Source organism: Ambystoma mexicanum, chromosome 11 (assembly GCF_040938575.1).
Source record: "Ambystoma mexicanum isolate Mex_15411 chromosome 11, UKY_AmexF1_1, whole genome shotgun sequence".
NCBI classification, from domain to species: Eukaryota; Metazoa; Chordata; class Amphibia; order Caudata; family Ambystomatidae; genus Ambystoma; species Ambystoma mexicanum.
The window spans coordinates 99,375,167-99,398,537 of record NC_090934.1 but is presented as its reverse complement, the minus strand read 5'-3'; the positions used below and the strand labels follow the sequence as shown (position 1 = coordinate 99,398,537).

The following is a 23,371-nucleotide window of genomic DNA, read 5'->3' as shown; positions in this document are numbered from 1 at the left end:
GTGGTAGGCGAGCTCGGGGGAATATTCTCTTTCCCTCGTCTTGACTTGTCGACTCCTTTCGCCTTGGGTTTCCCCTTCGGCTGGGGCGGCGTATTGGTCTTGGCCAATGCTGCCCGTGCTTGAGACCGTGTGTAGGGTCTTTCGGCAGTGTCTCCTACGAGCCCTAAAGCTCTGAGATCATTACCTAACAAGACCTTTCCCGGGACGTTTCTCTGAATGCTCACTGGAATCCTGACTGCTGTACCATTTAAAGTAAGATTTACAGGTATTACTGGGAACATACGGAGTGGGCCGTCAGCCAACTTAGTGGGCATCAGAGTAGCTCTGGCAACTTCCTCTGAGTCTACCAAGGTAGAATCCACTACAGTGCGACTGCACCCACTATCCCTAAGAGCTGGAGTATCTACTCCATTGATCAGCACACTGTCTTTAAAGTAGTGCTTGGTATTATCCGGAATCCTAGCATAAGCCTCTGCGACTTTAGGCTCCCAGGAACCCAGGGACACTAAAACTACCTCAGCCTCTATCCCGCTGGGAAATGAGTCTGAGGAGAAGGATGCTCCTGTAATCTCTTCTTCCTCGTAGGAGGAGAAGGCCAGATTAGCGGAGTGGACCCCCAAAGGTCTAACCTTACACCGGGGATCCCCCTTCACGTGATCAGTTGCTCCACAAGAAAAACAAGATCCATTGGGTCTGTTTACATAGGGAGGCTTATTGTAACCAGAGTTCTGTTTCGGAGGCTGACCTCCACTACCCTGTGAGTTCTCTTGTGTCTTACCCTTATTTTTCTTTTTGTGGCCCTTATGAGAAGAAGATTTATCAGATTCTCCACCCTCCTTATCTTTGGACTTTTTCCCTTCCTCCTGCTTACCAGGATGAGTTTTGTCCTTATGGGACACTCGATGTGACACCCATAAGTCGGCTGCAATGGCCAGCTTCTTAGGATCTATCTCCTTCGAATCGGCCAAATGCTGCTTAAGCTGCGGGGAAGAAGATGCAAAAATGTGTTCCAGCATGACAAGATTTATCATGCCTTCGAAGGTAGAAACCTTATAACCTTCGACCAAGCCAGTCAAGTTTTTCAAGGATTCAGTGACATAAGATACCCAAGTACCACCTTCCTTTTTCTTATACTCTCTGAAACGTTTCAAATATTGGGCCGGAGTCTTCCCAAACTTTAAAATGAGCGTTTGCTTTAACATTGCGAAATCAGCTCGTTCAGCCTTCGACATTTCCATAATGGCACTACAGCCAGAATGGGGCAGTCTGCTGAGTAACCATGCAATCTTATCAGCATTGTCAACTTGTTGAACTTCGCATGCATACTCAAACGCATTCAGCCAGTCCATAATGTCATTCCTTTCTTCATACACACTGAGCAGATCTTTCGGAAATCGTGGATGAGAGGAGGCCCCAGACCCATGTCCAGGACCCTTGGACCCATTTGCAACCTGAAGCTTGGCCAGTTCCAACTGGTGATCCCTGTCTTTTGTTTTTCTGCCTGTTCGATTTTTAGTTTGGCTATGCTGAATTCAAGCTCCTGCTGCCTAAACCGCAGCTCTTGCTTCTTGAATTCAAGCATAGCCTCCCCATCAGCACTGGCAGAGGAAACATTAGACATCTCGTCCTCCCTGTCCTCGTGGTCGCAATGGATCAGTGCAGCGGCAGAACCGTCGGTTCTACCAGTGAGAGCAGCCCCACCACCTTCCGCACTGTCCTCAGAAGTTATAGCGTCAAGCTGCGCTTCTTGCCACGCCACGATTCTTTGGATCATTTCCAATTTCGTGCCTTGAGAGGAAACACCTCTCTCCGCACACATCTTTTTCAATGTTTCTGATTTGGAAGCATTTAAAGTTAACAAGGTATTTGTTTCCATACTGTTAGATAGGACTATGGCCTTTTTTAAAGTTATACTACAACAATTCACTATGTGTCCTGGTTGGAATAACCTGAAATGCCTTAGTTCGTGCGCAACACTGGATACCTTCAGTCGTATCCCACCGCTGTACACCAATTTGTTAAGACGGATTTCTGAACTCTGTCCTGGTGGCGCAGAAGTTCAGAAGGCCAACCTAATTACTTGGAACAGGGTAACCTCTGGACGAGCCAGACCAATCAAGGTAGCGATCGTGGCGGTCAAGACTAGGTCTCAAGAGGGGTGAGGGTGACTGAAAGCCTGCAATGAGCACACAAAGCAAGATCACTTACAAACTACTCCAAACAGTTGTTATATTAAAAATATATACACATTTATTTCAAGGCCTTTAAAACAATGACCGTAGCGAGAAAATCACAATATAACGATAGTAAACCAACACATACCATATCAACACAATATATATACAAATACAACAAGTCTCAAGTGTTATATGCACGAAATGTGTAGTCCACCTAAAAGGGAGGGAAAACAGGCAGTGCGCAATAATGCTTAGACCCAGTTCGCCTTCAGAGGCACCTAACTAGATGGAAGTCCGAGCCCTGCGAAGAGTTGAGCCTTGTGCTCAAAAGTACCTGCAAGCGCTGGTGCCAACGGGCAAAAGGGGAGTCTCTTCGAAGGAAGTCAGGCAGTTCAGTTTAGTGCACAAAAGAAGAAGAACAAGTTCCGCGACTCAAGCGCAGCCTCCACAGTGGGCAGAAGCAGAGTGCGAGTACGGACAAGGGTGCTGTTTGACACAGCGGGGAAAAGCAATGGGCTCCTGCAGGAGGGCGACCAGATCCTAGCTATGCTACTCACCGGTCCCTGATGCAAGCAGACCCAGGCTTCTCCGCGTAAGTTTCAGCAGCTGGCAGGTTCAGAAGAGCAGGGAACGCCTCGTCGTCGTGTTGAGTAAAAAGACGTCCCAATCGAAAAAAAAACACACAGTTTGTTACCACAGCAGGGCAACGGAGCGGCCGTGTCTATCTGAGCCAAATGTACACTACTCACTTCAGAACTGGGAACGCCAAGTGTACGAAGCGTGTGAGAGTGACAAGGACTCGAAATACTACACAACCTGGCGGCGGTTACAGAGCAAGACTCCCGTGTAAGCTGGTCAGTCAGCTGGATGGCCCAGAGACACTTCCGAAGGCTTACTGGCAGGAGATGGTGAAGATGCCGAGAATAGCTGTTCCCGCTATTCCAAGGGTCGAAGTACCAGTACAGGCCTTCTGGTTCGATCAAAGGTGAAAAGGGTTTCACAAGGCGACAGCAGTGCAGAGGAGAAGTCCTTCAGCTGGTCACCAGCGATTCCTCGGTCCAGCCTCTTGGTTGCAGGATACTTGGCTCCTGTATTCCTTCGTTCGTGAGAACTCAGGAGATCGACATGGTATTGGTGTTTCCAGCCCCCTCTTATCCACGGTTCCCTTCGCGCCAAAACAGAGGGGACCCAATGGGAGATCCGCTCATCAACACTCACACCATTCGTGGACCAATCACGGACCACGGTGGTCCCAGGCATTCACACCACCCTAGACTCTCTGGCACCCAGGATGTGTATTGGGACCAGACATCCCAGCCCACATCCTGGAGGCACACACAAGACATGTAGAAGCCCGCGAAAGCATCCGTGTTTCGTGGGAAAGTACATGCCCAAATAAGGAAGGCCCCGGGTCGGCTCGACCTGGGGAAGGTGAAGGGAGCAAGACGGTCAGCGGACAGGACAAAGGAGCCTCGTGGTCTGGCCATTTTGGGAGCCAGGCCACCATTTTGGGTTAAGCGCGAGAAACGCGCTTAGAACGCCAAAAGGAGCTCAAAACACAAGAAACGATCGCTGCCACCATTCCCGTCCCTGAATCTCTTGCACCGATCAGATACAATCCTAAACGAGTATCTAGGGCCTGTAGAAGGCTAGAGACCCAAGAGAGCTGTAACTTAGCTTACAGTGCCCTCTTGTGTCATGTTGCACGAAAGCCGCAACATGATAAAAGAAACTACGGGAAACAGCGTTCCCCGGTACTGACTGTCTTAAGGGCATGCCAGTTTCCCCGTAAGAAAGGAGTGAAAGCCCAGAGGAGTGCGGCAGAAGGCTGCACTTCTCTGGCAAAGTTGAGAACAAGGTGAAAAACAACAGCAAAAAGTTTAGGGGTTGCCACATAGAAGGAAAATTACCTACAATTACTTAATCTTTCCTAACATCCTCGTCTCCAAGTTACCCTTTTAGCCTACCTCTCATCATGCCTTCTAGCTACAAAAATGTCCTCGCCTCTACCCTGCCTCTGTCCCTCACTTTTTACTGCCCCCACTCTAGCACTTCACCCATCATGGTCACGTCCTGAGCACAGCTGGGCATACCTCCTACCTGCACTTAAATATATCCAATGTTAGATGTCCTTAATCTATGTATGTCCACCCATGTATTGTGCCCCCTGACTATCCCATTTACTCCCCTACACAACCTGGTCAGAATGCCACTTAAAGCTCACTGCTTCCCATCAAATCTAATTTCTTATCTATTTTACGTTCTTTTGTGATCAAAAGAGAATTGTTCTTACCTGTATATATAAATAATTATTTATGTGATAACTGGATATTTGCTTTAAGACTGCACACAGAGGACAGAATTCCTTAATAAATATAAAACAACAAGCCCAGAAAACTGTAGGTTTTATTTAAACTCCTAAAACATGAGACAGAGCCCAAAAGGGAACAATGATTGTAAACCAATTTTCTGGGAATTCAATTCCAAACCCCCTTATGATTTCACTGCAGTTTGCTGTGCCGTTTCCATTGCAGTACAACCAACAAGCACTGGAATACAGCACAGGCGAGTGGGCATTCCAAAGGAGGAAAGGAAATTCCAATTATTCAAATCGGAAAACCTTATGGCTTTCTGAACTCATCCCAACGGGTCCACTTCCTATGCATTTGGAAGACATCGAACCAACTTGGCTGGATCTGATCTTGTCCCACCAAGTGTGAGGTTACACTTTCAATAAAGACTATGGGCCTCATTATGAGTTTGATGGTTTGTGGGCAGTAAATTCACCCAGATACCACCAAACTGAATTACCGCTACTGACACCTGGTCTGGTGGAATTACTGCTGCGGTAACCCCGCTGATGTTGCTGATTTTCGGCAGAAACTGGGAGGATTAACCTCTAGTGTGATGCTGGTGGTAAATCCCCCACTCCAGGGCCATACGCATAGTATGGCGGTGAGGGAAAATTTGTGGTCATTTTTACTGCCACTTTTTCCACACACCACCATACTTGTAATGAGGCCCAATGTCTTCATTAAGTCCCTTAGGCATGATGCATTTTACGTGTATAATCCAGCTACGACAATCTAACACCAACCTGCTAGCAGCCCAGTCCAAGCTCTGTGATCTCCATCCTACCTCTTGAATGATTTCTACAGTTTCTCCAGCCGTCAGCTCCAGCTCGTCCTGATTCTCCGGCATGTACGAGAATTCCACCTTGCACCATCTCTGAGGAGACTTTGCTGTCATTGGGTGAAAAACACATGTGTCAGTTACAAAAACAAACAGCAACCAAAACAATACATGAGGCAAATAGGAGGACTGGAAGAGGTTAAAATGAGACACAATTAATGTCCTCTTTGAATTTAAGTGAACCTCAGAGACCGAACCACAGCCGTTAGGTTTGCAGATCAGACACTTCACAACTGCAGAATATAATCTGATGGAAAATACTAAAGGTGAAATATCCCATCTCGGTACTGCAAGTTCCAGGGAAAACATTGGTATTGGTTCTTGGAGTTTAAACATGCACACCTTTTAACGTTTTCAAAATCACTATTAGAAGAAAATATCCTCTCTTGGTTTTGTGTGTGTGTTGATTTTATCAAAGGCAAATGCCATTCATCCTGTGCAATTTGGGTGGTTATGCAAAGCCAATTTAATGAATTGTGTCTATTTCACCTTGATATGCACATTTCTGGCAGCGTCACATCCCACTGCTTTTGCTGATGAGTCCCTCCACTTTAATTTTTAGGACTTGACCCCTTTTCAGGAGACTAGGAGATGTGGAATCAGGGGATCGCAGACAGGTAGACTCATGAGACTGAGGTCAGGAGGATATATGCAGGGTTCGAAATTGAGAGGAGTGGGGAGCTATTTAGCTCCTGCTTATAGCCTAGAGGAGCCTGGTTAGCTTGACACCAATAGCTACCAGGAGCTACTTTTGCTTCTCCTGACCAACGGATGGTGAACAAACTCACTGATGTGAATTTCACTCTGAGTCTTGAACAATCTACAAATAAACACTTGGACATATCTATACAACATTAGAAGCCTAAATGCTCATCAATAATGGACATAATTATATGTTTGCATCTTTTTGTGGAAATAAGACTTGCAGAAAGCTGGGTACTAGCTCCTTGTTCCCCAGTGGTAGATTCTGGTTACTGGTTAATGCTGGATACACATTAGCTGCTTTTAGCTTCTGCTTATCAAATCTGAATTTAGATTGCTGTATAGAATACAGTGTGAGAGACACAGGTGGATGGAGAGAGGAAGGCTTTGGGGGCCGGGGAACGGAAGGCTGTGGAGGCTGGGGAGAGGACACCCTGTAGTCTGGGAAGAGGAAGACCCATGAAGCTTGGTGGGAGAGAACCAGGCCGGGGAGAGAGTGCGACCGATGAGGATGAGGAAAGAAGGTGGCCTGTGCATAGAGGTGCCTCAGGAGGAGGAGGCAAGGATAAATAAGCAAGAGGTGGCAAGAGGAGCGAAGGCGGTGACGAGGGAGACTATGAAGGAAAGGATGTGTGGAGTGTAGGGGAAGGTAATGAGAGAAGTCATGGAGGAGATGAGTAAGGGACGCTATGGAGGTGGTGATGAGGATAAGCTAGGAAGGTGTAGTGAAGAAGCAGGAACCAGATCACCCTGACAAATTCATCCTTGAGCAGGGATGAGTAGAGAGGAGAGGTGAGGAGGAACAGGGCAAATTGAGAGCTAAAGAGAAGACGCATGAGGCAACTACATACCCTACATTTACGGGATGAGTTAGTAAGGTGGGTGGAGGAATGAGCAAATGACAGATCCTTAAGGATTGTCTGACAAAACAGCTCAAGAAAGAGGAAGAGCCATTAAGGAAGAGACCACTCGGTCCAAGGCTTGAACCGGGACAGCAATTATGACAGGCACTTGGAGTTGGAGAGCTAGAGAACCAAAATCTTGGGAGCGCCACAGAAGGAACCCCATCTATTTTCTATTTATTATTTTTATTTATTTATTACATTTATTACTCGCCCAGACCCGAGGGTCTCACGGCGAAATTGTAAGCAATTTTCACAATGATTGCACAGTGCTAAAGTTACAGTCATATTATCACAAATCTTATACAATGTTGCAATCTGTCAAAGCAGTGAATTCGCAGTTCTATAGGGCCCTAGTTCCAGGTCTATGCGACCACTGGGCAAAGGCATGAGGCACGTGATCAACAATTAGTATTTCAGTTCTGAAAACAGCGAGATAGGCCTGGGTGTTCTGGTGTTAAGGTGAAATAGGGTAGTTGGTTAATATTTATTGAATAACCAAGTTTTCAACGCTTTTTTAAATCCTAGTAGGGTGTCCTCATTTTTGATGCTAGGTGGTAGTCCATTCCAATGAGTCGGGGCCAGGACTTTGAAGGTACTACCACCTGCTCTACTGTATTTGTATTGTGGTACTTCCAAGAGAGCCTGTTCATTGGATCTAAGTGTCCTACAGGGGATTTTTTTCTTGATGGTATTGTTGAGGTAGCTGGCTGCTTTGTTTGAGATGCATTTATGGACGATACTAAGTGTTTTGAAAATGATTCTGGCCTCGATCGGTAGCCAGTGATATTCTCTCCCGATGTTGGATATATGTTCGGATGTTTTTATACCTAGAGCCACTCTAAGGGCTTTGTTCTGTAGTAATTGTAACTTTTTAATGTTAGATGTTCCTAAAAAAAGGATGTTGCAATAGTCCAGTTTCGTTAGAATCAGCGCTCTAGCCAAAGTAATGCAGTTTGTGGGAGTAAGAAATTGGCGGCTAAGAGCAATAAGTTTAGCTGTGTATGCTGTAGAGGAGGAGAGGGCTGATATTTGTTTGTGCATAGTGAGGTTGGCATCTATATATACCCTGAGAGTTTTGACCTGTTTGAGTACTGGGATCTGTGTGCCGTCAATGTTGATATGTGAGTAGTACGGGTGGAGGGTGCTTATTCTTTTTTGAGAGCCCGCAATGAGAACCTCCGTTTTCTCGTCGTTAAGGCAAAGGCTGTTTAGGGCCATCCAATTTTGTATTATGGCGTATACTTTATTGATGATATAGGTGTCTTGGGTGTAGTCACCTGTAATGGGGATAAGGATCTGGGTGTCATCTGCAAAGTTTGTGTAGATGACACCCATGTCGTCATGGGCTGAGAATAGGAATTTAGTAGATGCATTGTAGAGGGTGGGGGAGAGACAGGATCCCTGGGGGACTCCAATATGAACTGCTATAGGGTCAGCTGCATAGTTTCCCATGGCAACTCTGGATGTTCGGTCCGTTAAGAAGGATTTGATCCAGAGTATGGCGTTATGGCTTTATTTGAAAAGTTAAAGCCTTTTTTTTAGGGTGTCACATAGTTTGTCATGGTCTACCAGGTCGAAAGCTGCTGATAGGTCCAACAGCAATAGAGTGGCTAGTTTGCCTGTGTCTCTGCTGGTGCCTAATTGGATTTTCAGGTCCAGGAGGGCCGTCTCCGTGCTGTGGTTGGGCCTGAAGCCAGATTGTCGAGTTCCTAGTAGATTATTTTGTTCAAGGTGGGTTTGTATTTGGTTGTATGCTATTTTGTCAATGATTTTGAGTAAGAAGGGGACAGTCGTAATGGGCCTATAATTAGTGGGGGCTAGTGGATCTAATGTGTTTTTTTTTTAGTAATGGGGTGACCCATGCCGCTTTGATGCTAACTGGGACCAGATTAGAGTGGAAGGAGGCATTCACAAAGTTGGTGATTATGGGAGTGAGGGTCGGGGCGCATAGTTTGACTATATGTGATGGGAAATTGTCTCCTTTACAGTTTGATGCTTTGAGTTTAGTTTTAGTACTATGTACTACATCTTGGGAGACTGGGGTAAAATTGAAGGAGGGAGTGGTGTCTCCTATTTGCTTGGTGATTTGGTTAGATGTGGGGTGTTTATCGGAAAGGAGATTTCTTTTGGAGATCATTTTGTTTTGTAATAGTTTAATTTTAGTGGCAAGAGCATCTTGAATGGTGGTACCCCATTCTTTACTTGGTTGGATCGGGTTAATGATGGGGATAGGACTCTCCAACTCCTTGATTATGGTGAATAGCTCTTTTGTGTCAGAGGAGGCATTTCTGATTCTGGTATTAAGGGCACCTGCTTTATGAGCAATGAAAACTGATTTATACATTTTGTTAGCGGTGCTGAATGCTTCTAAGGCTTCTGGGGTGTGAGTTTTGTTTAGTCGGTGTTCAAGTGATCGTTTAGTCCGTCTAAGAGAAACTAGTTCCTCATTAAACCAGAAGGAGGATTTTTTGTCCTTACGTTTGGTTTTGTTGACACAAGGTGCTAGAGTATTTAATGTGTTGGTGAGACATTTATGGTATGTGTCGGCCAGGGTACAGGGCTTTTCATTAATGATCCTTTCGTCATTGAGAGTGCTAGCTAACAATGGGTTGAGACTTTCTGCTGAGAGTTTACGGATATTTCTAGTTACGTAAGATTCTGCTATGATAGTTTTAGGTAGGTCTGGTTCATTGCACAGGATGGAGAAGTTTATACTGTGATGGTCTGACCAGGGTACTATGTTAATGGAATCTATGGATACTGTGGTATTGAGTGGTAATATCCAATCTAGTATTCTCCCTTTTGTATGGGTGGGGGCGTTCACAAGTTGTGTGAATGCCATGGATTTGAGTGCACTGTGTAGTGCTTCTGCTTTATGGTCCTGAATGTCATTAAATCCAAGGTTCAAATCCCCTTGGACTATACATTTTGTGTTAGATTTAATGAGTGGTGTTAGTAGTAAGGGTATGTCTAATTCCGGCAGAGATTTAGTATTAGGCGCTCTGTAAATAGTTATTATGTTTATAGTATTCTTGTGGTTCGTAGCTAGTTTGGCTAACAGGACTTCGTACCCGTCTGTGTTCTCTATAGGACAGGCTCTTATTTTGAGATGGGTTTTAGCAATAATAGCTACTTCCCCACCTACTGACTTCATTCTGTCCGTCCTAAGGACGGTATAATCCGACGGGGTGGCAATAGAAAGTGCAGGTCCGGAGGCTTGATGGAGCCAGGTTTCGGTCACTATAAGTAGGTTGAGTTTTTGCTCAATAATGTAGTCAAGTATCTCTGTGGCATGAGCAGCTATAGAGCGTGCATTAATGAGGGCTGCTTTGAGGTGCATAGGAGAAGGTGGCTCTTGGGCTAAAGGAGAGGGGCATGACAACCCTAGACAACCCTAGACATCTATAGTCTAGGGTTGGTTCTTGTCGCCTATGGATGCAGGCCAGAGTTCACAGCCCATTCCACCGTGCCACCTGCCACAGATGAACGACCAAGCCCTCACTGAGACACAAGGCCAGGGAGCAGGTGGCCTAATGCCCTAGCAGAGGAGTGTTAAGAAAACTCATTGGCATCTGGCCTGTGTTTGATCCCACTCCATTGTGAGGCAGTAGCTTCACAAATCACGGCACCGCTGCACTGTGGATTTTGCACTCTTGGATTTCAACCAGACACTAGAGATTGAGAAACCAGAGAGCCTGATTCTTTTACACAGTGTCATGGTTCCTTTCCAATTTAGCAAACACTTGGGTGTTTCCGCTCTGCTACCTTCCATTTTGCCTTCCGGACCCATGAATTCATTTTGTAACCTCTTGTTGTTAAATATCTAATATGGTTTCACCAAGTCACAAGCTCTGCTGATTTTTTTTTTTTTATATCTAGACAATTTGTCCATTCTTTCCTTGTGTGTCAAACCTTCAGCTCCAGATGTAATCCGTTCAGGACTTGCGACTGCAGCAGTGAAGTATCGCTGAGAAAAGAAAAAGATGATGGATGGAAAGCACGGGCCAACATTTCTTACCCACTAGGGATTCCTCTGGTTAGAAGTTAAGTGCTTCATGGGCCAACATTTCTCTCCCCTCTCCCCTCCACTAGGGAATCCTCCAGTTAGCAGTGTATTCTTTCATGGGACAACTCTACTTCACAACTATGGATTCCTCCCGTCAGCAGTGTATTCTTTCATGCGACAACGCGTCTTCAACACTAGGGATCCATCTGGTTAGCAGTCTATTATTTCATGGGATAACACTTCTTCACCAGTAGGGAGTCCTCTGGTTAGCCATCTATTCTTTCATGGGCCAGCAGTTCACCACCAAGGATTCCTCTGGTTGGCAGTCGATTATTTCCTGGGACAACACTTCTTCAACACTAGAGATTCCATTGGTTAGCCATCTATTCTTTCATGGGCCAGCATTCCACCAATAGGGAGTCCTCGTGTTAGAAGTCTATTCTTTCATGTGCCAGCACTTCACCACCAAAGATTCCTCTGGTTAGCAGTTTAGTCCTTCATGGGCCAACATTTCCCCCCCGACCCCTAGGAAATCCTCTGGTTAGCAGTGTATTCTTTTATGGGACAACAGTTATTCACCACTAGGGATTCCTCTGGTTAGCAGTCTATTCTTTCATGAGCCAGCATTTCACCATTAGGGGTTCCTCATGTTAGAAATCTATTCTTTCATGTGCCTGCATTTCACCACCAAGCATCCCTCTGGTTAGCAGTCTATTTTTTCATGGGATAACACTTCTTCACCAGTAGGGATTCCTCTGGTTAGCCATCTATTCTTTAATTGGCCAGCATTACACCACTATGGTGTCCTCGTGTTAGAAGTCTATTCTTTCATGTGCCAGCAGTTCACCACCAAGGATTCCTCAGGTTAGCAGTCGATTCTTTCCTGGAACAACACTTCTTCAAGATTAGGGATTCCATTGGTTAGCCATCTATTCTTTCATGGGCCAGCATTCCACCAATGGGGAGTCCTCGTGTTAGAGGTCTATTCTTTCATGTGCCAGCACTTTACCACCAAAGATTCCTCTGGTTAGCAGTTTAGTCCTTCATGGGCCAACATTTCTCCTCCACCCCTAGGAAATCCTCTAGTTAGCAGTGTATTCTTTCCTAAAACAAGGCTTCTTCACAACTAGGGATTCCTCTGGTTAGCAGTGTATTCTTTCATGAGACAACTCTTCTTCACCACTAAGGATTCCTCTGGTTAGCAGTCTATTATTTCATGGACCAGCATTTCATCCCTACAAAGTACACTTGTTAGAAGTCTATTCTTTCATGGCGCAACACATTCCCACTAAGGATTCCTCTCGTTAGCAGTCTATTCCTTCATGGGCCAACACGTCTTCCCCACTAGGGAATCCTCTAGTTAGCAGTCTATTCTTTCATTGGACATCTCTTCTTCACCACTAGGGAGTCCTATGGTTAGCAGTCTATTATTTAATGGACCAGCACTTCACCACTAGGGAATTCTCTGGTTGAAGTCTATTCTTTCATTGGCCATCACTTCACCACTAGTGAGTCCTCTTGTTAGAAGTCTATTCTTTCATGGGCCAGCACTTTCCCACCAAGGAGTCCTCTGGTTAGCAGTCTATTCTTTCACGTGCCAGCACTTCACCACTAGAGAATCCTCTGGTTATTAGTCTATTCTTTCAAGGGCCAGCACTTCTTCACCATAAGGGATTCCTCTTGTTAGCAGTCTATTCCTTTATGGGCCAACATGTCTTCCCCACTAGGGAATCCTCTAGTTAGCAATGCATTATTTCATGGGACAACACTTCTTCACCACTGGGGAGTCCTCTGGTTAGCAGTCTATTCTTTCATGGGCCAGCACTTCAGCGCTAGGGAGTCCTCTGGTTAGAAGTCTATTATTTCATGGGCCAGGACTTCACCACTAGGGATTCCTCTAGTTAGCAGTCAATTCTTTCAAGGGCCAGCACTTCTTCACCACAAGGGATTCCTCTGGTTAGCAGCCTATTCTTTCAAGGGCCAACACTTCTTCACCACAAGGGATTCCTCTGGTTAGCAGCCTATTCTTTCATGGGCCAGCACTTCAGCGCTAGGGAGTCCTCTGGTTAGAAGTCTATTATTTCATGGGCCAGGACTTCACCACTAGGGATTCCTCTAGTTAGCAGTCAATTCTTTCAAGGGCCAGCACTTCTTCCCCACTAGAGAATCCTCTGGTTATTAGTCTATTCTTTCAAGGGCCAGCACTTCTTCACCATAAGGGATTCCTCTTGTTAGCAGTCTATTCCTTTATGGGCCAACATGTCTTCCCCACTAGGGAATCCTCTAGTTAGCAATGCATTATTTCATGGGACAACACTTCTTCACCACTGGGGAGTCCTCTGGTTAGCAGTCTATTCTTTCATGGGCCAGCACTTCAGCGCTAGGGAGTCCTCTGGTTAGAAGTCTATTATTTCATGGGCCAGGACTTCACCACTAGGGATTCCTCTAGTTAGCAGTCAATTCTTTCAAGGGCCAGCACTTCTTCACCACAAGGGATTCCTCTGGTTAGCAGCCTATTCTTTCAAGGGCCAACACTTCTTCACCACAAGGGATTCCTCTGGTTAGCAGCCTATTCTTTCATGTGCCAACACTTCACCACTGGGAAGTCCTCTGGTTAGCAGTCTATTCTTTGCTGGGACAACACTTCTTCACCACTATGGATCCCTGTGGTTAGTCGTCTATTCTTTCATGGGCCAGCATTTCACCACCAGCAAGTACTCGTATTAGCAGTCTATTCTTTCATGGGCCAGCACTTCACCAGTAGGGAGTCCTCGTGTTGAAGTCTATTCTTTCATGGGCCAGCACTTCGCCACTAGGGAGTCCTCTGGTTAGAAGTATATTATTTCATGGGCCAAGACTTCACCACTAGGGATTCCTCTAGTTAGCAGTCTATTCTTTCAAGGGCCAACACTTCTTCACCACAAGGGATTCCTCTGGTTAGCAGCCTATTCTTTCATGGGCCAACACTTCACGACTGGGAAGTCGTCTAGTTAGCAGTCTATTCTTTCCTGGGACAACACTTCTTCACCACTAGGGATCCCTGTGGTTAGCCGTCTATTGTTTCATGGGCCAGCATTTCACCACTAGCGAGTCCTGGTGTTAGCAGTCTATTCTTTCATGGGCCAGCATTTCTTCACCACTAGGGATTCCTCTAGTTAGCAGTCTATTCTTTCAAGGGCCAACACTTCTTCACCACAAGGGATTCCTCTGGTTAGCAGCCTATTCTTTCATGGGCCAACACTTCACGACTGGGAAGTTGTCTAGTTAGCAGTCTATTCTTTCCTGGGACAACACTTCTTCACCACTAGGGATCCCTGTGGTTAGCCGTCTATTCTTTCATGGGCCAGCATTTCACCACTAGCGAGTCCTGGTGTTAGCAGTCTATTCTTTCATGGGCCAGCATTTCTTCAACAATAGGAATTCCTCCACTTAGCAGTCTATTCTTTAGTTTGAAGCCTGTCTGTGTCATTACAGAGCGGGACAATATACAAATTAATCTTGAACCCTCTTCCAGGTGATGCTATGCAGTCCACATTGCTAGACCACACTCCTGCTGCAGAAGGAATGCACAGAAACACGGAAAAAGTACTAATGTCACTTTTTGCTCCTTTGCGTTTCCTTAAGTGGGAGGGATATTACAAGGTAGGGAACCCATCGCTTCTGTGCTAATGGGCATATGCTGTACCTCCCAGGTGAGGCGTAAAATGGAAACACATGTTTGGTGTAGCAGAAGCTGGCGTTCCTGTGTAGACGTAACATGGCATAGTAGGGTTGGACTGGATTGTTCCATGTGGCAGCGGCGTTAAGCCTAATTGACATATGACTAACTGGCACTGACCTTGACTTGAACAGATGAGTTTAAAACAGCGCTGAGCAAAATGCGGCACTCCAGATGTTTTGGCCTACAACTCCCATCACCCCTAGCCAGCATAGTCAAAGGTGAGGACTCATGGGACTCATCTAGAGGCCCACAGCTTGCCTACCACTGGCTTAACCAATTATAGGATGAAATGCTACAGAGGAATCCGAAGCATTTCCATTCACCAATGTTTGCTTTTTTTTATATAATAAGATGCCATCCAGGCCCTAAAAATATTTGTTCTAGTCCATCTCTTTCTCCCCTTTCAGAGGGACAATCAGTCTGGAGTTGTTTGCCCTCTTTCTCTTCTCCAGCTCTTCCAGGCTTCCTTAATGTTTAGTTCATTGGTCATTGTTAACCCTAATTCCCTGTCGCACGGCTTTATTTCCTCTTGACCTTTTAGATAGTGTTGCCAGTTGTCTGACTCATCTGTTGTGGGTCCTTCACAACTGCCATCTGCAAAAGAGCGGCTCTGCACATCCACACACAGGTTTAGAAAGGTCCAAAGCACCTACATGCCTTGGTTAGAACTTGGAGCAGACTTTTGGGGGGTGAGACCCGGCCCCATACGTTGTGGGGTGACCGAGTTCAGTCCCTAGTGGAGTCTCGTGTAATGAGAAAGGAAAATGATTGATCATGATATGTGTGAAAATGAGTGCATAGCCGAGAATAACAATAATCGGAGGCACAGGTATAGAAGTTGAAGAAGGCACCGATTTTAATATAATGAGGGTCATTTTTATTATGTCTCTCCATGGAGGGTCTTGGATAAAGTAATATATGTTGAGTGATGTAACTAAGATATGACAAAGTGCATTTGTAAGTGACATTAACATCATTTCATTATTCTGAAAAACCTCACCGTCTCTGTTGGTCGACTCGCCTTTTTAATACTGTAAAATTGAGCAGAAATGTACATTTCACTTCCTGGATAGTCTTCAAATATTGTCCCTTAGCAAAAGTTAAGTGAGAACCCTCACATTTTTAATCCTGTAAAATTGAGCAGAAAGGTACGTTTCTCTTCCTGGACTAATCTTCAAATATTGCCCCTCAGCAACAGTGAAAGCACAGGGGCTCTATTCTGTAAAGGGGCGAGTCACGCTACAAACATGAAATACTTCTGGGCCAGGAAGGTGGCTAACAACTTTTGACCGAGTGCCAACTCTGAGAGACTTTTTCTGAACTATGTCTTCGTACAAGGCACAGGGGTGAACATATTTTCTCAGAACAATGCGTGGGTGGCTGGAGGGGGGGGGGGGTGGAGTGGAGAACGTGGCTGTTGTGAGCGAGATTGTGACGCCCGGGTCGACTGTCTAGCTGGTTTTTCTAGACGACCTGCAGAACTTCTCACCACTTCCTCGCCAGGCGGTAGAAGCGCAGTCAGACAATCAGGTGGCGCTGGTTAGCAGCAGAGGTGGATACCGCTTTCTGTACCACACAACTGAAACAGCATGGTTAACTCTGGAAAATGCTTGAGAAGCAAAGGCCAGAGAGTGGTTTGAGGAAAAAAAAGGTATTTATTGTGGCATTACAGCCACGAGAAGGAGGGCTGTAATAGTTGCCATGGGCCCAAGAGGAAGCAGATCACTCATAGGAAGGGTAGGAGATTATAGTTTGAGTACTTGCGTGGAAACCTGGAGTGAGTAATGTCCTGGTGGAACGATGGCTAATGAAATTCATGTTGGGAGAGAAACAGCAGGTCTTGTCTGAGGTTAACGCCCCCTCTTCTGACCCATTGGCCCACCAACATTCTTATGTCATCATATGGCGTTATGTATCCGTTCCACGGTTTATACCGGGGGTAACGGTCGCGAGGACAGGGCTTGCTCCACCCTAAAGATACAAGTAGGGGAAGTACAGAACGGAAGTGTCGATTATAATCTTGCGATAATATACATACCTCTCTTGCAGCTACTGATGTAGAGCACCAGCTCCTGTATTGCAGTACCACTCAATTTAAAAACAGCAGCTAGAAAGATGTTAGAGTCTCAGCCTCGCCCAGGCCTTTAACGGGTGCCCCAGGACGTTACCCCTGGTATAGCCCGTGCAACATGTACATAACACCATTACCAGCCGTCCCATTGGCTGGGAAAGGGCTGATTCAAAGTATTTTCGTTTCATGAACGAGTTGCCTCGAGGTGCCCCGTTCACAGAAAGAAAATCCTTTACTAAGAAAGATGGCTGCCATGGATTGGGAAAGCGGGGCTCCGAATGGAACCCCTCTTCCAATGTCTATGGCGGACGAAAAAGCGGAGTGGATACGAAGCAGCAGCTGCGGCTTCTGCTGCGGCAGTGAGGTAAGTAGGGTGGGGGGAATAACTAAAAAGGGAATGGAGGATGGGAGGAAGATGGCGGGCGGGCTAACCGGCCATTAGGCTGCTTGGAACGCGAGCTAGATTGGCAGTGTCAGCCCGCATTCCTAGCCACCTGATTAGTTGCACCCTCTCCCCTACCCTACCCTCCCCCCCCCCCCCCGCAGGGTGCTAATGAGGCCTTCCAGCCCTCCTGGGTGGGCTGAAATAGGGATAACTCCTGAGTTAAGGACAAGAGGCCGGCCGAAGGCACTTTACGAGGGAGAAAGGGCCGATCACACCCTTTACGGCCCAGACAAAGTGGACTATGAAGTCCCTATAGGATTGGTGAAGGCAAGAGTTAAAAGAGTAAAACAGAGATGGAGGGAAAACGCATGAAACATAGCCCGACTCACGAGCACAGCACTGAACCCCACAGCTGAGAGGACGGCCCAGGGGGATGGAGTCCTGCATGGGCGCAGGAGAAAAAGATGGAGGCCGGGGCGAGCAGGTGGATGGTCGGGGGGGGGGGTGTTGGTGGGGGAGGGGGGGGACAAAGGCGGGCAGCGGCGGGGAGAAGAAAAGGCGGGAAGCTCATGGCTAGGGCATGTCAAAGTGAGTAGGGGAGAAAGACACGAATGCGACCAGACGGCAGGATGGTACGGGCCAGGCATATGGGAGAAAAAAAGACACCCAGAAAGACACAGGAGGAACAATGTACCCAGTGCGGCTAATGCGCATGTCAGATGGGTGGGACACGAACGGTGTCAGTGAGACAGGACATGGCCCCCTCTAGGCCATTACTGCCAATGGAAGAACTAATGTTACAATGAATATTGCATTAGGCCTGCTCTCACAACGCACCTCTACCCCGACCTGCAGTGCACACTGGTGTGGCAGTCCTGTGAAATATGCACAAAGCTCTCACAACGCACCTCTACCCCGACCTGCAGTGCACACTGGTGTGGCAGTCCTGTGAAATATGCACAGAGCTCTCACAACGCACCTCTACCCCGACCTGCAGTGCACACTGGTGTGGCAGTCCTGTGAAATATGCACAAAGCTCTCACAACGCACCTCTACCCCGACCTGCAGTGCACACTGGTGTGGCAGTCCTGTGAAATATGCACAGAGCTCTCACAACGCACCTCTACCCCGACCTGCAGTGCACACTGGTGTGGCAGTCCTGTGAAATATGCACAGAGCTCTCACAATGCTCCTCTATCCCGACCTGCAGTGCCCACTGGTATGACATTACTGTAATATATACACACAAAGCTCTCACGGTGCACCTCTATCCTGACATGCAGTGCACATTGGTATGACAGTCCTGTGAAGTATACACAGAGCTCTAACGGTGCACCTCTATCTTGACCTGCGGTGTGCACTGGTATGACATTACTGTAATATATACACACAAAGCTCTCACAATGCACTTCTATCCTGACCTGCAGTGCTCAAAAGCATGACAGGCCTGTGAAATCTACAGAGTGCTCTCACAATGCATCTCCATTCTGGTCTGCAGTGCACATTGGTATGACAGTCCTATAAAATACACAGAGCTCTCACAATGCATCTCCATTCTGGTCTGCAGTGCACATTGGTATGACAGTCCTATAAAATACACAGAGCTCTCACGGTGCACCTCTATCCTGATATGCAGTGCGAACTAGAATGACTGTCCTGTGATATATACTCACTGCTATTAAAATGCATCTCTATCCTGACCTGCAGTGTGCACTGGAATGGCAAGCCTGCGAAATATACACAGAGCTCTCACAATGCACCTCAATCCTGACCTGCAGTGTGCACTGGTATGACAGGCCTGTTAAATATACAGGGAGCTCTCCCAATGCACCTTTATCATGACCTGTAGTGTGCATTATTATAGCTGTCCTGTGGTATATACACAGAGCTCTCACAATGCACCTCACTCCTGACCTGCAGTGCGCACTGGTATGGCAATCCAATGGTGTAAGCAGACCTCTCCCAGTGCATAGCTATCCTGGCTTGAGCATGGGTTCACATGGCAGTGTGTTTATATATATATATATATATATATATATATATATATATATATATATATATATATATATATATATATACACACACAGAACGTCCATGACGCTAACATTCGCGAGAGAGACAAGTGTGCCTGTGTTTGTTACACCTGTCCCCATCTCCCATCTCCAACAATTGACAAATACTCCTCAACACTGCAGATTTGGGGCAATAAAGAGGAGAGCGCGCCACGCCCACTCCTCTAAATGCAGAGAACGCGCCGCGCCTTGGTGGTCAGCGCCTCAGGCAGGACGCGTCTTGCAGACGTCCTGCAGCAGACTACGGTCTGGATGCCCGCTGGCGGGGGCTCTGCATACCACTCCATGCAAAAGCCTAGGCACTCTGAGACTACCACAGTGGTGATTTGGCGAAGTATGAAAATGCAACATTCCCTCAGCACACTAGTGAGGCTGGACACGGAATTTCAGGGCGCACCCTTGTGACACTGACTCCCGCAAAACCCTAAGAGCCATTTTACATGATCAGCGGAAAATTCCGAGTCCAAGGCCTGAAAATATTCGGATGTCCGAATAGTCCGAGATTTGGATCGCACAGACATGAGGAAGGACACAGGGTTTGCTCCACCCTAAAGATACATGTAGGGGAAGTACAGAACGGAAGTGTCGATTATAATCTTGCAATAATATACATACGTCTCTTGCAGCTGCTGATGTAGAGCGCCAGCTCCTGTGTTGCAGCACCACTCAACTTAAAAACAGCAGCTAGAAAGATCTTAGAGTCTCAGCCTCGCCCAGCGGCATGGCTGGCAGTGAAGCTGAGCCTGGGCAGACAACCAGTGCCCTCAAGCAGATGATGGCAGCCTGTCACAAGGCCAGAGCCAGCCTCAAAGGTTTGGGCGGGCTGGATGACAGTACTGAAAACTGGTTGTGACTGGGGCTATTAACCCAGTGGTTCCTCTGAGCCCACAAGGCTGAATAGCTGTCACCGCCTCCTTTGCCCATTAGATGCACCGTTCTCCACCAATTCAGAGGATATTTAGTTTCAAAAAGCAGGCCCACCAAATTATTCAAAATTCCACTAGATCTTCAGGACGAGTTCCTTAATTTACATACTCGACCTAAGAGGACTCCACTCGCCCCATGGCAACAGGTGACAAAATATTTACCTCTGATTTCTGTAAAACGTTGCTCGTCACAAAAAGCACACTTCATATTTGGTGCAATGCTGCCACCCAAAGGGTAGCCATGCACAGTGAAACCTTTGTTTGGCATTTACTGCAAACAAAGTTTGTTTTCAGTAAATGTCCCAAAAAAGTTTCAAACATCCCCATACTTGCCAGCAAGGTCGAGTACCCTGTAAATAGTACTCGCCCTTCAAAAAACCTTCTTGCCAATGAGAGTGGGCTAGTAGATTTTGCAAGCCCTGCAAAGAGGTGGTGAAGGTGTGGGTCATGTAAAAGCTGAGGCAAGCAGTTAAGCCTTTGGCTTCATCAAAGGGGGTATATTGATATCGCCTGGGCAGACTTTTGTCCTCAGCCTTTATACGTTTGCTGATGCTGCCACATTAATGATTGTTTAAATATAAATACTCTGCTCTCCCAGATGAGAAATTTGACAGGGTCTCGCAGAAGCACCATTTTCCCATGGAGCCCTGGCCTGACCGTCACGGCATAGTGCTGCCTTCTGCCTGCAAACTCCTCCATTTGGGAGGGCTTAGACCCTCCCAATCCAGGGGTTGTTGCTGTCCCTGCCACAGCACATTGTAGTGTTCACTTATCAGTTACATGGATGAAGTTAGGTTTCTTGTAGAGCACCTAACAACAATTTCATGCCACTTCAAAGCACTTTGAATAAAGACGCGAAAGGGACGTAGGTGGAAAAGGAGAGCGGGTGGGGGGTGAAATAGGAGCATGTGTGGCGGGAGGAGAAATCAGAGGGTGGCAGTGGAAAAAAGCAGGCTCTGGTGGTCAGAATTTAGAGGGAAGAGCGAGAAAAGGATAGGTCAGAGGTCCAAGGCAAGGCAATTCCTAAAGCCTGAAGCTCCCGTGAATGAGAGGGAGCTTCAGGCTTTAGGAAAAAAGGCTTCTGCTTCCAGCGACCTCACCTTTTCTTCTATAATGGCCATCTCTTGATTGAAAGGATGCCTCAAAGGTGCCGGTGCCACCATTATGGATTAAAGAGATTTATTTTTTAAGCCTGAAGCTCTCGCACCCGGCTGGGCCCCACCTCAGAATAAAATTTCAGAGCCTGCCAGGGCTCGGCCCCAGCTAGCCCCAGCCCACTTAAAGCCCAGAGTCCAATACATCTGGAGTGCCACAATTAGTCACCAAATGCAGCAGTTCCAGGTAGCTTCATAAGGTGCTACCTGCATGAGGGAGCCGATAGGGTGGGGGAGGGTGCCAGCTCTGTTGTCCAAACATGAAATCCAGCATCATTGCGAGAGAAGGGGATGCAAAAATCGAACTTCCCCTAAAATGGCATACAAAGTATTTTTCCTGCCAAGAACCCTCTCTTTATGAGCTGCTAACTTTAAACCTGGAATGCACCCAAACTTCCCTGGCCGGGTGCAAAGCGCGGCACACATTCTACCTGGCCACCAGCCAATCCTGATAAGGATAAAAGCAAACGGTGTAAGCCTTTGTCTTCCGTGTGGTCAACCTTTAGTTAGACAGGGGCACGCATGCGCTGGGCGTGTATCAGTTGCTGAATCGCTATCACTACCGGTGAATGTTTGGCGGAAACTCAACCGGCTCAGGGCCTTATTCAGAGGTGCAAAGTTATAATGGAAAAGTGCTGCGAGAGACTTTTCCATGAAGACATGCATTCCGATGTATTACGGGGGATAGAAGCAATAAACGAAGCCCGCCACTCCGGCAAAACCGTGATTTCCTGCATGACAGAAGCCCCGCCAACCACCCCACATGCAAGGGGGTGGCAAGGACTGTATTCAGATGCCAGATCACCCTTCCTGCACCAGCCAAAAGAGGCGTACATTAACAGGACGCTGGGAGGTGCCGTTAAACTCCACAGCACACTTTCTCCCATCATGTACATGGCATTTCTTAGACGGCGGCAGCACCGCTTTTCTAGTTCAATGAAAGTTTAAGAAAACTTTTTTGAATTAGAAAAGTGGCAGACTTTTGCAACATGCTCGCTAAGCCACTGGAGCACATGTTTCCCCCACAAAGATAGATTTTTAGCAGCTTGTCATTTCCCCTCCAATATGTCCACCCACCTCAGAGCGGTGGTGCTGGAAACCGGAGGGGAGAATGTCGTATGCCCACACTCTTTTATCACGAGCTCAGAATCAGGCCCTCAGTGTTGGTCACTTCTTCTCCCACAATAATGATCCATAATATGCGCCAGGGAGCACGAGTTGGGCAGGCGGGGCAGCTATATGGTGTGAGTGTTGCAATCATACTTGCAGTTTGATGGGGGCATAGCTGTGCAGTGGCGCAACGGCCATTGGACAGATGAGGTTTCAGACCCCCTAACTCCCACCCCGAAATGTTGGGCTATGTTGACTTGACCTGGCTGCCCTACGAAACAGTAGCAGGGCAGGACAGGGCATAGACAAGACATAGTGTCAGCAGCTGCACAGTTAACAAAGGCCCAGCAATGACTAATGTACCGGCATTCCTATGCATACATCGCTGGGTAATCGTGATTGGGGGTTAGTACTTGAATGTCAGGGGAGTGATTGGAAGGGTAGGGGGGGCAGGAGGCAGCTCATTCTCACAGCAGTTCTTAAGTGGGTGGTTTCAGACATGAATGAGAGAGTGAACTGCTTGTAGCATTAGAGCCGCACTAGAATAGTCTCAGTAGAATGCGTAAAGAAGTCAGATGCCCCCGCACAAATGTGTGCCCCTGCCCCAGTCTTTGACGTTAGCACCTCTCCCAACATTTGAAGGGTTAATTTGGCCCCCATCCCGACCACCCTTCTGAAATAATAGTCTAGGTGCACCCCTGCAGCTGTGTTGGGGGCGGGCAGCCAACGAAAAACCGAAAGAACATCTGGGAGAAATGAGGTTTGATCACTATGGCAAAGGAGGGTATTTTGCAGTGTGAACTATTTTAGGATGCAATAGGCCCGCTCCAGATGTGCTACTCGCAGCTTTCACCAATGTGGGGGGCTAACTCCAGATTGCATACTTAGTTAGAGCGAGTGGCAATGGGGTGTACCATGATAGTTGGTAGAAATACTTACATGGAATGAAT

At 46.9% G+C, this 23,371-nt stretch overlaps 1 protein-coding gene across 5 annotated transcripts in view; it reads right to left on the bottom strand.

Moving 5' to 3' along the window:
- SH3D21 (SH3 domain containing 21) overlaps positions 1 to 23,371 on the bottom strand; it is a 208,521-nt gene that overhangs the window by 82,017 nt on the left and 103,133 nt on the right. For all 5 annotated transcript variants that reach the window (XM_069622626.1, XM_069622629.1, XM_069622628.1 and 2 more), the window contains exon 4: positions 5,316 to 5,419. In XM_069622626.1, the coding sequence (XP_069478727.1) occupies positions 5,316 to 5,419 (104 nt within the window). The remainder of the gene's footprint in view (positions 1 to 5,315; positions 5,420 to 23,371) is intronic.